This window comes from Rhinichthys klamathensis, unplaced genomic scaffold (genome assembly GCF_029890125.1).
Source record: "Rhinichthys klamathensis goyatoka isolate OS25496 unplaced genomic scaffold, OSU_Roscu_1.1 h1tg000186l_1, whole genome shotgun sequence".
Taxonomy (NCBI): domain Eukaryota; kingdom Metazoa; phylum Chordata; class Actinopteri; order Cypriniformes; family Leuciscidae; genus Rhinichthys; species Rhinichthys klamathensis.
The window spans coordinates 2,745,743-2,760,711 of NW_026606714.1; the positions used below are offsets into that span (position 1 = coordinate 2,745,743).

The 14,969-nt window shown below is 42.5% G+C and overlaps 2 protein-coding genes across 2 annotated transcripts; both read right to left on the reverse strand.

Moving 5' to 3' along the window:
- Positions 1-244: 244 nt before the first annotated feature.
- Positions 245-2,065, reverse strand: LOC130095178 (uncharacterized protein K02A2.6-like). The gene has a single exon (XM_056261874.1). The coding sequence runs from the start codon at positions 1,943-1,945 to the stop codon at positions 614-616; it is 1,332 nt and encodes a 443-aa protein (XP_056117849.1). The 5' UTR covers positions 1,946-2,065; the 3' UTR covers positions 245-613.
- LOC130095186 (uncharacterized protein K02A2.6-like) lies at positions 2,016-4,096 on the reverse strand. Its single transcript, XM_056261878.1, has 3 exons — positions 3,526-4,096; positions 2,064-3,305; positions 2,016-2,032 (listed from the first exon to the last, which is right to left on the reverse strand). Exons 1-3 carry the CDS (start codon positions 4,094-4,096, stop codon positions 2,016-2,018), a joined length of 1,830 nt encoding a protein of 609 aa, XP_056117853.1.
- Positions 4,097-14,969: the final 10,873 nt, after the last annotated feature.

Consider the following 14,969-nt stretch of genomic DNA (forward strand, 5'->3'; position numbering starts at 1 on the left):
TGGTGATTTTATCGTGTGTGTGTGTGTGTGTGTGTGTGTGTGTGTGTGTGTGTGTGTGTGTGTGTGTGTGTGTGTGTGTGTGTGTGTGTGTGTAATTGATGTCAGGTGAGTGTGGATTGCATCAATTTGTACAACGGCACAAGCACTTGTTGGTGAAACAATAGTGGAAAAAGTGTCAAGCCACTTTTGTTACATTGTGGAGTGCTGTTTATGCACAGCTTTGGAGTGAGGACACTGACACGAGCATTTCACATAGCAGCCTTTACTGACTCGTTCACTATCGAATATACACTCAGTTGTTCTGCGCATGTACAATATCACAGGGGACAAGTACGGAGTCACCGTTAGGACAAAACCTGAAACGTTAAGAATACAATACACAACATATTCCTCCCCTTTTACTTTTGAAGTCAATCTCAACAAATAAATGCTTGATGTCATACATACGTTTGTCTTTAGTTTAAGAACATTTTTAGGAACACTTTATAAAATATTTCTAACTCTAGGGAAGGAGGGTAGACTGCCTCAATTCCCTTGCGGAACCCTGGGGATTATTCTGCCCAAACGTCGTGGGTTAGCCTCTAAACTAAAGATCCAATCTCCGTGGTGGTTTTCACACTCTAGTCGGATAACGATGAAGAACAGGCACCGGTGGTGTTTCTACTAGAGTGTCTGTAACAGTCACTGGAGAGGAAGAGGTATTCTCAATGGGAACGCTTACCCAAGGTTCACTTGAAGATGGTGTGGGTAAGGTTTCTGGTGCCACATTTCGACCCGAGTTGATGTGAGATGCGTGTTGATGTGCGTCCAATTCACAGGGAGCATCACTGGAGATTGTCGAGGACAACAACTGGTCAACATGTCTCCTCCACGTCAACTTTTCCTTTGTTTCAACGATGTATGAAACGGGGCCGGTTTGTGCAAGAACATTTGCAGGTACCCATTTCGCTCCTTTTCCATAATTACGAGCAAGTATGTTGTCACCTCTGTTGAAACTCCTGAACTTCGCTTTGGATCGCCTCTCCACCTGCATTCGCTGTTGTGACAATACAATCTGCTTGGTTCCGGTTGGTCTCAGAAGATCCAGTCTGCTGCGTAGTTGTCGTTTCAACAAAGCTGTAGCTGGAGAAACTTTTGTGATTGCATGAGGAGTGTTTCTATAAGACAATAGAAATGTGTTCAGTCTTTGGTTTAGGGAGCCCTTACCCTGAGATGTCTTTAACGCCTTCTTCAGTGTCTGCACGAATCGTTCAGCCAGGCCATTTGTGGATGGATGATAAGGAGCAGACCTGATGTGCTGAGTTCCATTTACACTCAGAAAAGACTGAAACTCTTCAGACACCAGCTGGGGGCCATTATCACTTACAAGGTGTTGTGGCAGCCCAAAACGACTGAAAACAGTTCTAAGCTCCTCAATGGTCTTCTCAGAGGATGTGTTATGGATGACTGCAACCTCAGGCCATTTACTGTGAGCATCCACAAGAACCAGAAACATGTGGTTCTCCAGTGGTCCTGCGAAGTCTATGTGTATTCTTTGCCATGGCACCTCTGGAAAATCCCATGGATGTAAGGGAGCTGGCTGGGGCATGTTCCTTACATTCTGACACTCTGTACAACCCTTTGCTTCCTCTTCAATCTCTGCATCCAAGCCAGGCCACCAGAAGTAGCTGCGTGCCATCTCTTTCATTCTCACTATTCCCGAATGACCAGCGTGAAGTTCTTTCAACAAACGGCGCCTCAGAGGCGGGGGTATGATGACACGATAACCCCACAGCAAGCAATCCGACTGCACTGTCAACTCATTTCGTCGAATCAGATAGGGTTTGAATTTATCTGTCATCTTTCCTTTCCAGCCCTGAGATATCCTGGTCAGAACTTCTGACAAGACTGGGTCAGTTCTTGTGAATCGTTTCACTTGGGCAGCAGTTACCGGAGCACCTTGCATTTCTTGGAAGTAGAAGATGTCGCCTTGAGGGCATTCTGGTTTTGTGTCTGGCAAAGGCAGCCTAGACAGTTCATCTGCATTGCAATGCTGCTCAGACCTCTTATACTTGATGTCGTACTGGTGAGCTTTGCATAGTATGTTAGCAATCCTAGGAATGATCGCAGCTGGCTTACGTTCTTTGGCGATGGCGCATCCACGATAGCTTTTACCTTTGATGGTGCTTTGTGAAGACCAGCGCTGTCGATCACGTGTTCTAGGTACTCGATGGTGGGCTGGAAGAAGTCACATTTGTCTTTCTTCACCCGAAGGCCATACTCTTTTAGCCTTTGCAGTGTTGCATTCAGGTTCCCGAGATGGTCTTCGTCATCTTTTCCTGTAATTAACAGATCATCGAGATAACACTGTACTCCATTCAATCCACTCAGAATCTGGTCCATGGCCCGCTGGAACAACGCTGGAGCCGAAGTTATGCCAAAAGGAAGCCTCTGATATCTGTACAGGCCCTTGTGTGTCACGATGGTCAGCAGCTCTTGGGAAACAGGATCTACCTGCATTTGGAGGTAAGCTTGACATAAGTCTATCTTGCTGAATTTCTGTCCGCCTGCTAATCCAGCAAACAGATCTTCAATTAGCGGCAAGGGGTATTGTTCAACAGTTAACACCGGGTTGACAGTAACCTTGAAATCGCCACAAATTCTGACTGATCCATCCTTTTTCAGTACAGGAACAATTGGCATGGCCCACTCGCTAACACTCACTTTCTTCAGTACGCCGGTTTCCTCCAGCCGGTCTAGTTCCGTTTCTACCTTAGGTTTAATGCCATAAGGAACTGGACGACCTTGTAAGCACTTAGGTTTACTATCAGACTTAATGGTCAGCTTTACAATGATGTCTTTCATGTTTCCCAATTCATCTCCAAACACCTCTGCATGCATCCTCAGAATGTGTTGTAGGCTGTTAGACTCTTTCGCCACTAAATGTACTTCCTGCCAATTTAGCTTTATTTTCTCTAGCCAAGATCGACCGATCATAGCTGTGTGACTACTGCCTTTCACAATATACAGTGGTAAGTTTACCTTCTGTTTGTTTAGCTCTACAGTCACATCCACGGCTCCCAAAAGGGGTACAAGCTCACCTGTGTATGTTTTCAAGATCAACTTCGCTTCCTTGAGACCGAGGTATGGCCACTTCTCTCGGTAAGTTGACTCTGCCATGAGCGATACAGCAGCTCCTGTGTCCACTTGCATTGGAACAGCTTTTCCATCTAGTAGTGGTGTCACCCAGTAGCCATCAGAATTTGAAGACACAGACATTACATGCGAGTATTCAGTTTCATCAGATTCATCCTCTTGCTGTTTACCTGAATTCTTCACTTGATTTATGTTTTTCTTTTTGAATTTTCTGACATAACTTTTTTTGAACTACAGGTTTAGCTGGATTTGCTTTCTCATTTTGCTTTTTGTTTTGGCACACACGTTCAATATGGCCTTTTTTCCCACAGTTTCTGCAGTCTTTGTCTTTGAACCAGCATTCCTGTGCCAGATGACTACTCTTTCCACAGCAGTAACATACTCTCTTACCATCCTGTTTCATTCTTTCACTGTACACATTGTGGACTTGACAGGATGTGCTTAACTCTTGTGCTTCTTTTGCAGCCATTTCCATGGATACACCGATTTCCATCGCTCGCTCTAGCATTAGATTACTTTCACATAAGAGTCGCTTTTGGATGGTCTCACTACGCAACCTGCACACAAATCTGTCTCTTATGGTGTCACTCAGTGTTGTGCCGAACTCACAGTGGTCCGACAGACGCTTCAGTACAGCAACAAATTGTGCGATCGATTCTCCTTCTAGTTGATTGCGTTTATGAAAGCGGAATCTTTCAGCGATGATGAGGGGTTTTGGTGCATAATGTTCCTGGAGCATTGTTACAATGTCCTTGAATGAGCTATCACCAGGCTTATTTGGCTGGACCAGGCTACGCAGTAGATTATATGTCTTACTGCCCATTACACTGAGAAAAGTTGGTAATAGAATCTCATCTTTTATCCCATTAGCTTTGACAAAATAATCGAACCGCTCCGTATACGAGCTCCACTGCTCGACAGTTTCATCATATGGTCCGATTTGCCCCACTAGATCCGCCATTTTGGTCTATTTGTCAGTGTACTTTACCACTCACTCTTCTTGTACCGGTCTCTTTTCCCTCCCGTGCCGTTTTGCGTCGTCTTTGTGGTGTGCAGCTGCCGTTTGTTTCTCTGTTTGCGCTATTTCCCCAGCGCGACGAGCATCGCACTGACGCACATGCGTTTTGCCTGTTAGCTTCCACTGCTTGACGCCGTCACGGTTAACGAGCCGCCATCAGCTGAATAGCACATACTTTTTTTTTTTTTACAAGTATCTCGGAGAGAGAGAGAGAGAGTTTATCCTCGTCGCCAGTTTTGTTACATCATGGAGTGCTGTTTATGCACGGCTTTCGAGTGAGGACACTGACACGAGCATTTCACATAGCAGCCTTTACTGACTCGTTCACTATCGAATATACACTCAGTTGTTCTGCGCATGTACAATATCACAGGGGACAAGTGCGGAGTCACCGTTAGGACAAAACCTGAAACGTTAAGAATACAATACACAACAACTTTGATTTCCACTTTGCTTTCTTTTGGCCACCGATGATGGACTGTGCAGAGAAAATTGAAAATGACATTAAAACCATGTCCATGTATGTCTCTGTAAGTTGTTTATTTTGTAAGTCGTTAAAAGATGGGTGTTTATAAGTTTAGATAGAGATTTTCATTTTCTTATAGCTAAAGCAAACACACACCTTTATGAGATGCAAGTTAAAAAGAATTTGGTAAAGACAGAGTATGGTAAAACCCACATTAAGTGCACATACCCTACATTTTAGTCCAGACCAGTAAGGTATTTTAAGAAAAAAAATTAAATTAAGATATAAATTAGATAATTAGATCATTTCATAAGAAACAACTCAAACCAGAATTTACATTCAAACCGATATGGGAAAAGTTTTTAATGTGGGTTTTATTGTGTGATGTTGGAAATAATCAAAATATTTGAGTGAGTGTGCAGTAACTCTTTACTTGGAGAGAGAGATTTACATCTATGTATACATATATGCCTATTATAAATGTGTCTTTTGTGTGTTCACACCATAGACTGTAAAAAAAACAAGTTAATATATTTCCAATATCTACTATAATATTGCCCCAGAAACCATGTGGAGTAGGCTATGTTTTAATGCAAGGAGTTAATAGGGTCTTACAAGAAGAGGCCATCTCACGCAAGCTAAAGACTGCAGGCAACAAAAGAAAATTAAAAAGAAAATTAATTTTAAAGTGAGTAGAGAAGACTAGGGTTTCTAAAAGGTTTCTAAAACAAATAATATCATTGAGTCTGTTATAAAGAACCTTTAATTTTTTATATTGACAAAATGTAAAATTGTATTGATTTGTGTAGACTAGCCTAATTCAATCTCTTTCGATGTCCCCCTTGTTTTTTTTTTCTCTTCTCACTGTTAATGTCTTGTATCCTTTCATTTGCAATACAAAATAAATTAATTAATTAATAATAATTAAAAAAAAGATTATTTAACATAACTCAATTCGTGTCGCTGTCCAGCCTCCCCCTACTGGACGCATCAGGAACAACAGGGGCGTAAAACTGCCAGGAGCGTAAAACTGCCAGGGGCGTATATCTGCCGGCTCCAGGTCTGCAGCCTCCCCCTACCCGCCTCACCCAGTTCGGGTCCCGGACCTGGTTGACACAATCATGCATATATAGCTGGCAGAGTGCCAAAACTTTGCCGCCGCCTTCAGCTCCGCCCTGAACACGGTCGAGCCGACGCGGAACTAATATATCACAGGGAGGGATAATAATGAAGGTGCATACAACATAATGAAGCAAGTGCTGGTGCATACAACATCAGACCAGCTGTTACAAGCAGGTTATACAATCACAGCGTCAGGAATAAATCCGCGGGACGAGTTAAGTGCACAAGCACAATAATAGGGCAGAAAGCTGAAACCACCGCATACTGAAAAGAAGCAGAACACAGAAGGTTGTGCTATAAATGCATTAGTTGTCTAGGTAGTCCAGAACGCGCTCCCTACTGAGTCTCAAGGTGGAAAGCACTGCGTAGGCTACTTTTCGTGAACGGACGAGGAGCGTGACACCTTCGAACACTAATCTCGGTAAGCGCCTGTGATGCGTCTTTCAGATCCATCGCTATAAACCAGTCTCCGGGTCGAATGTGCGCGAGGATCTGTTTTATCGTGAATCGTGATCATTTTGAACGCGTGTTTAGCAAGTCTTATGCCACTCGGTACCACTTGAAGATACTCTTTGCCGCTATGGAGGTAGGCTATTTTGTCATGTCTAATGTATTAATAGGGCCACCAGAATGCAACCAAAGCACAATAAGATGGCTATAAGTAATTGTAAATCATTCAAAATAAATCCCATGATCTCTAGATTTTATACAGGTGTTACTATAATGATTTTGTTAATGGTGATCAGCAACCAAATATTGATAATGTGGAAGTTACTTCATTTTGCCTTGGCATGACTTCTCACTTTTTGCTGACAATACAAAGGCAGAGTACAGTAACTTTAAAAAAGTGGTCAAAAGTCAAGTTTGAGCTCAAGATTTTTTTATGTAGATAATTTTCATTACTTAAACATCCAATTGCCAGATTTCCAGTGTCCTACCTATAATTAATTTGGAGGGACAACTAAAAATCTTTAAAGTCTCAGTTCCACACTCTAGCGAGTTAAGGTCTTTTGCCTTTGTAGGGCAGAGTGCTGATTTTGCTTCACTGGCTACCGGTTAAATTTAGAATTGATTTTAAAGTTCTCTTATTTGTTTTTAAGTCATTACAGAACCAGTCTCCACAGTACCTATCTGAATTACTTTGCCCAATCACACAGTCAAGATCACTCAGATCGGGGGACTCTAACTTACTATCTGTCCCTCGAACCAGACTAAAAAATAGGGGTGACCGCGCCTTTGCAGCCTTCGGACCTAGGCTATGGAATAGCTTACCGGCTCACATCAGATCTGCCCAAACTCTGTAAATTTTTAAATCTTTGAAAACTCATTTCTTTTCAATAGCTTTTAATATATCTTGATGTGTGTGTCTTTACATTGTACTTGTATTCTATGTCTTTTGGCCTTGTTAAGCACTTTGGTCAATGTCAGTTGTTTTTAAATGTGCTATACAAATAAAATTGTGTTTTATTGTATTGTATTGTATTGTATTTATATAACAAAAAAATACTGCGCCATTGTCTTTAGACCAGGTTTCAGTTGGTCAATGGCACAGTCTATTTCAGTTGCCTCAAAATAGCAACGCGCCAACAATGCGCCTAAATACACCTCATTTTCAGACCAGCACGCCCATGGGCACACAAATGGGAGCAAATGCATTTGCTATTTAAACAATGTGGCACAGAAAATAATAACTGCGTCGGGCTGAAACTAGAAAAACACACTTGCGTCACGCCTGGCACCAGGTGTATGATAGGGCCCACAGTTTTGACAGCTTCTGCTAAGGTTAAATAAAGAACTAATTCTTTGAATAAGTACAGTGTTTTCTTTACTCAAAAACACCGTACTGTATGTATAAAGCCACAATATAAACTTTGACAATGCAGTGTTTAATTATTTGAGAAATAGTGTTTTTTGAAGATACAAAGTTTCTGGCGTCAGCAACGAAATACAACACTGAACATGAGCACAGCAGTTTTCTAGAAAATGTAATGTAGTGACTCGGATGACAGCAAAGTTCTATATATAAAATTGGATATATAGTATGTACAACTTCATTCACATACATACGTTATACTCGTAAACAACATATACTACTTTGCAAATCTCAAGTGCTTGATAGGTGTTATCTCAAAATGTAAACTATATTATTGATACTATGATACTATAAGACATGAAGAAATTAAGATATAAACATTAACTTCATGATTTTCTGTAAAGCTGCTTTAAAACAATATGAATTGTTAAAAATGCTATAGAGATTTGCCTTGATAGTCTTCATTCCAAAACATCTGGCCGCTGAATGTCGTGATTGACCAATCAGAATAAAGTGTCCTAGAGAGGTGTGGAATAATACGTTAAACTCTTCAGTCACTCTCACAGCCTGTGATGTGGCAATATATTATTCATTAAAGATGCCTGCTTGGATATACACAGAAAGATATGTGTGTCTTGTTCACAGAGGCACCTGTCACCAGGGGGGGAGTTCCTATTACAGGAGCCCTCTGCGTTTTAAAGCCTGTGTGATGACATTTGGTAAATTATTTAAACGTGCATGGCAGGTGTCTGCCGAAGGTGTCAAATGCTATACCAGCGTATTTTATTTTGCCTTTTTATTTTCTTGCCAACTCAAGTCTGCTTCCTCTTTCGTTCTTTTCTTCTTGCTTCTTTTCCTTTTCCAGCATGTCAAATAATATATTTTTTTTCTCCTCTCTATGATTGCTATACCCTGAAGCATTATTGGAGATGCTTCAAATGCAATTCAGAGTGTTGGCCCCTTTATTTTCATGTCCGTACTGACGATATGTGTACACACCACGGTGAGAAGAAAATAAGCTTTTTATTTGGTCTCTGGCAATTGTTCCCTTTCGTCAGCTTAAAGCATTTAGACTTACCATCATCTTATGTTTTCTTTTCCTCTCGCAGTGACACTCAGATATAATCCCCTTGTGAGGAATGTCAAAGGAAGTGCAGTCTCTCCTCCAAGTCCCCAGAGTCTTTTAATACCATTCCAGGATCTTTTGATCAGACTTGTAACCAGCAAACAACAAATTCCTGTGTAAGATTATACCTTTTACCTCACAATTGAATCATTACAAGGGCAAAATACAGACTACACTTTTTCGTTTACTTTATTTATTGTCTCATCCATACTTGCCTTGGATAGTCGCCATATGAACAAACCACCTAGCCATGTCATGATTAGAAAAGGCCATGTGTTCGCATTACCTGGATAAATAAAGTTCTACCAGAAAGCATTCATTTATTAACAGACCAGCAAGCAAGTATAATGTTATGAGGTTCTTCGGCGTAGGCCCCATCCGAAGCTCACAATCAGGGGGTAACGGAATCTGCATTTACTGCCTGAAGACGAAGGCAGGGGCACAGCTAACCCCTTGGGAGGTATGGGCAGGGACCATCCTGGTGGTGGTGGGGAGGATGGAGGTGAATGTTGGCGTCTAGGTAAGTACCGATCTTTTATACTACAAGTATTAGAACACGATTGGTTAGATGTGAAGGTAATAAGCGATGTAACAATTGAGTCTTCCTGGCAGAACTTACTCAGCCATCTGTTTAAAGCTACAATCTGTAATTTTGTTTCACCACTAGGGGTCGCTAACCTCTTACAATAACAAAGGCGTAGATTGATGTCACACACATCAACAACAACATATGAAGCACGAAGACACTTGCACGCAGTAAATGAGCATGGAATCATGGAACCTGTCGTCATGCTGACGTTAATAATGTTTAAAGGCACACTATGCAAGAATTGTACCTTAATATAACAGCTTCATAGTCATTTCAGTGGTAAACAAACTCATAGTAGGGCGAATCATCCTGGTAGTAAAGCTTGGGGGGGACGCCGCTGGAAAAACCAGCAATGCAAGTTTGAGAGGAGCGCCCTCGACAAATCTCGCCAGAATCACGACATGCTTTACGGCAACGACGTCACACACATCAACAACAACATATGAAGCACGAAGACACTTGTACGCATTTCAGACGTGATACTTGACGATGGAAAAAGCAAAGAAAACGCGGTCGGAAGAGACTAGGAAAAGGAAAAGAGAATCTAACCGTGTGAGGAACCGGACAAGAGTCCCACTTGGTCGGGCTTTTCACTTGTTGGGGCGAGCTAAAAAGCACCACTGGATGCAACAGTGATGCTGACCTGGCGATCTTGTTGATGGACTAGTAAGTAAATCTTTCTAAGTTTGTGTGCATTTTATTTTGTGATTTCACCGGAATGAATAGAGAGTCTCCGCAACGGCAATACATTGAAGAGCGCGTCCGAGTGAAGACTGCGCGCGCGCCGCCACAAGAGACACTATGTATCCATGACACTGATAGCAGCGGGCACGAGTGCTCAGGTTGAGTTCAAAAACACATCTCTTATTTAAAGGCACACTATGCAAGATTTGAACCTTAATATAACAGCTTAGAAGGGGTATCAGGCAGTGAGTGCAGAGATGCTCTGCGTGAGTGGTATTTACGACAGTAGCGTTAAATACAAGTACTCCACACCGACTCTAGGGGTCACTGTTTGACAAAAACGGAATTCCTGCATAGTGTGCCTTTAAGGCAAGGCAAGGCAAGTTTATTTATATAGCACATTTCATACACAATGGTAATTCAAAGTGCTTTACATAGAAGAAATAAAATAAAAATCACAAGAAATAACAATAATTAAAACAGTTTAGAATAAAGAAATTAAAATAATCAAAGCAAATAAGAATAATTAAAACAGTTTAAAATAAAAAATAAAATAAAGTACAGTAAAAACAGTCGGACGAACAGTGGCACAGTGCTCTTTCAGTAAATGCATAGCTAAACAGATGTGTTTTGAGTCTGGATTTGAATGTGACTACTGTAGGAGCACATATGATCTCCTCTGGAAGCTGGTTCCAGCTGCGGCTGGCATAATAGCTAAAAGCAGACTCTCCGTGCTTAGAGTGAACCCTTGATATTTCTAGCTGATGTGATCCTAATGATCTGAGTGATCTGTTAGGTTTATATTTAGTGAGCATATCTTCAATGTATTTGGGTCCTAGGCCATTAAATGATTTATATGCCAGTAATAATACTTTAAAATCAACCCTAAATGTAACTGGGAGCCAGTGTAAAGACCTGAGGACTGGTGTGATATGTTCATATTTTCTGGTTCTGCTCAGAATCCTGGCAGCAGCGTTCTGTATGAGCTGCAACTGTCTTATGGTCTTTTTAGGAAGGCCAGTGAGGAGTCCATTACAATAATCCACCCTGCTGGTGATAAAAGCATGCACAAGTTTCTCTAAGTCTTGACTTGAAACAAAGCATCTAATTCTTGCAATATTTTTCAGGTGATAGTATGCTGATTTAGTTATTGCTTTGACATGACTACTAAAACTAAGGTCTGACTCTAGAGACACACCAAGATTCCTGACTTGATTTTTAGTTGTTAGACCCCTAGCATCAAGGTATGCATTCACCTTGAGAACTTCCTCTTTGTTTCCAAACGCAATAACTTCAGTTTTGTCTTTGTTTAACTGAAGAAAGTTTTGGCACATCCAACTGTTTACTTCATCAATGCATTGGCACAGGGAGTCAATGGGGCTGTAGTCGTTAGGGCGATAGGGCTAAGTAGAGCTGTGTGTCGTCTGCATAGCTGTGGTAAGAGATTCGGTTCTTTCTCAGTATTTGGCTCATTGGGAGCATATACAGGTTGAATAGGAGTGGTGCAAGAATTGAGCCTTGAGGGACTCCGCATGTCATGGATGTCCACTCAGACTTATGGTCTCCTATACTGACATAATAACCTCTCCCTTCTAAGTATGATCTGAACCATTTTAGGACTATCCCAGAAAGCCCCACCCAGTTTTCCAGCCTGTCAAGAAGTATGTCGTGATCAACAGTGTCAAATGCAGCACTGAGGTCGAGTAGTACCAGTACTGATAATTTGCCTGAATCAGTATTTAAGCGGAAATCGTTTATTATCTTTATGAGTGCTGTCTCTGTGCTGTGATGCGATCGGAATCCAGATTGAAAATTGTCAAAGTATCCATTCAAGCTTAAGAATTTGTTCAGCTGATTGAAGACAACTTTTTCAATGATCTTGCCTATGAAAGGAAGATTTGAGATCGGCCTATAGTTGCTTAATATAGTCTTATCCAGATTGCTCTTTTTCAGGAGGGGCTTGACAACTGCAGTTTTCAGGGAGTTTGGAAAACTACCAGAAAGAAGTGAGGCATTAACCACTTTTAGGAGATCTGCTTCTACACTGTTTAACACACTTTTGAAGAAAGATGTGGGAAGTGCGTCAAGGGTGCAGGTTGATGTTTTAAGGTGCTGTATGGTTTCTTCCAAAATTTTGCCATCAATTTCTTTGAAATCAGACATAGTAATTACATTCTCAGGTTGTGGTCTGATCTGTCTGACCCCAGTGCGGCTCAATGATGTGCTGATCACCTTTCTGATATTATTAATTTTCTCAGAGAAGAAAGAAGCAAACTCACTGCACTTGCCGTCTGAGAGCATTTCACTAGGAATCTGGCTTGGGGGGTTTGTCAGTCTCTCTACTGTAGCAAAAAAAGTGTGTGTGTTGTTTAAGTTGCTGTTTATAATATTTGAGAAGAAAGTCTGTCTAGCTTTGCCTAGTTCCATATTGAAAGCATTGATGCTGTCTTTGTAGATGTTATAATGGATTACAAGTTTTGTCTTCCGCCACATGCGCTCTGTTTTTCTGCATGTTCTTTTCATATTATAGAGTGTGTTGGTGCTACAATCAAACTATCGCCTCAAATGTCATTTATTGTACTTTGTGTATATAGACCACCAAATGCAACAAGCGATTTTTATACTGGTTTAACAAAAATTTTAAAAACATATGAACGAAAGGAAATATTGCTCATGGGTGACCTCAACATAAATTGGCTTGATAAAGGCAAGAGAAAACACTTAAAAGACATTGCAAACTCAATACAAATTACACAATTGATTAAAAAACCTACTAGAATAACAAAAACGTCTCAAACTTTGATAGACCTAATATTCACCAATAAACCAGACCGGATAGTTAAAACATATAACCTAATAACTGGACTTTCCGATCATAATTTTGTACTAATTGCCAGGAAATTAAATAAATCAAGATACATAAACAAAGAACAATCAAATAAACAATGCAAATTTCCTCATATTCCTAAAAAAAAATCAAGAACATTTTAAAAATGATTTAAGCATTTAAGCAGGACAGCATTTGGAAACTCTGCTTTTTCTGGTGTGGCCGCTCGTCAGTGGAATATGTTACCTACAGAGTTGTTTAAAAGCACAAGTTCTTACACGTTCACACGCCAGGCAAAGAAATGGCTTTTATTAAATCAATTTTGTTCCCATATGTGACCAGATGTATGTATGTGTGTATATAAGTGTGTACCTTTAAGGTCTGTATATGAAAGGTGTGAACATTTCCTTTTGTACTGTCATGAACTGCTCGGTGGAAACAGACAGTGGTGATCCAAATGCAGGCTTTATTGAGAGGACAATCCAGAAACAGGTACGAGAGAACAGGCAGATGTCAAAACCAGGTGAGCAGTCCAGATCAGCAAACATATAATGCAAGGATGAGGCAAACGGGAAGACCAGAAACAGGCAGGGAGTCCAGGAACCGTGAAACTAGGAAACACTAAGGAACTAAGGAACTAGGAAAACGCTTAGGATGCAGTGAGACACATACAATACTGAGCCATGAACCAAGGGAAAACTCAGGCTTAAGACAGGTGCGCTTAACAAGATAATCAAACACAGGTGCATGAAATCAACCAAAATCAGTCCAGGGTGAAACCTAAAGGAAACAATAAACTAGGAAGGAGTGCCCCCCAGAGGCTCAAGCGGGCACTCCAGCCGCAGATCGTCACATAACCCCCCCTCTAAGGAGCGGCTTCCAGACGCTCCTAAGAGCTCCGGAGGGAGGTCGACGGGGGATGGGATGGAGGGCCAGGCCCGTGGAGAGGCAGGGGGCCAGGCCCCTGGAGTGACCTGGAGACCAGAGCAGGGCAAGAGAGCATGGGTGAGCACACTTGGAAGGGGACCAGGACGGAGCAGACTCGGACGAAGACGAGGGAGGAGCAGACTCAGACGAGGGCGGAGCAGACTCGGAGGGAGACGAGGGCGGAGCAGACTCAGACGAGGGCGGAGCAGACTCGGAGGGAGACGAGGGCGGAGCAGACTCAGATGAGGTCCATGTCAGCGTCACCTCCATTGCCCTCACAGAGTACCTACTGCCCCCCCCCAAAAATACTTGGGGAAATTCACAGGTTCAGGAAAGCCCTCCCGGAGCTTGAAGGGCGCAGGCAGGGCGAGGCGCAGAGGCGGAGCCGGCAGGGCGAGGCGCAGAGGCGGGGCCGGCAGGGCGAGGCGCAGAGGCGGGGCCGGCAGGGCGAGGCGCAGAGGCGGGGCCGGCAGGGCTTGGCATCTGGGAACGCCCTCCGGAGCCTGGCGAGCCAAACGAGTCCTCCTCCTCCTCCTGCGACGGCGCTTCACTGGGCTTGAAACTTTCACTTGGCTGGATTCACTTGACTTGGAACTTGACTCACTTGACTTGGAACTTGACTCACTTGACTCACTTGACTTGGAACTTGACTCACTTGACTCACTTGACTCACTGGAAGACTCAGAAGACGATTCACTTGACTCACTGGAAGACTCAGAAGACGATGCACTTGACTCACTGGAAGACTCAGAAGACGATGCACTTGACTCACTGGAAGACTCAGAAGACGATGCACTTGACTCACTGGAAGACTCAGAAGACGATGCACTTGACTCACTGGAAGACTCAGAAGATTCGGCTGGCACGCGCTCAGACTCAGTAGAAAACTCTTGAGGCAGGAATATAACGGAGCTTACGTGAAGTGTTAGAACGTCGGGATTCACACGTTGCGTGGATACGGCGGACCCTTTACGAAGCGCTGGTTCAAGTGGGCTTTCATGTAGCGCAAACTCGGCGGAGCACGTGTGAAGCGCTGATTCACCGGGAGACACTTGATGCGTGGATTCAGTGGGTACCTTGTACAATGGCGAATCGTCGGATCTTTTGTGAAGGAAAAGTTCCAAAAAATCCACAGTAAAAAGCGAACCGCTCATGGAAAAGGCCAGGTCAATATATTGAGTAAGAGTCCAGCTTGAACTCGGAAATGGTATAGCAGAGCCGAGTGGTTCAGACAGTCCTCCCCGAATAAACATCATCAAACA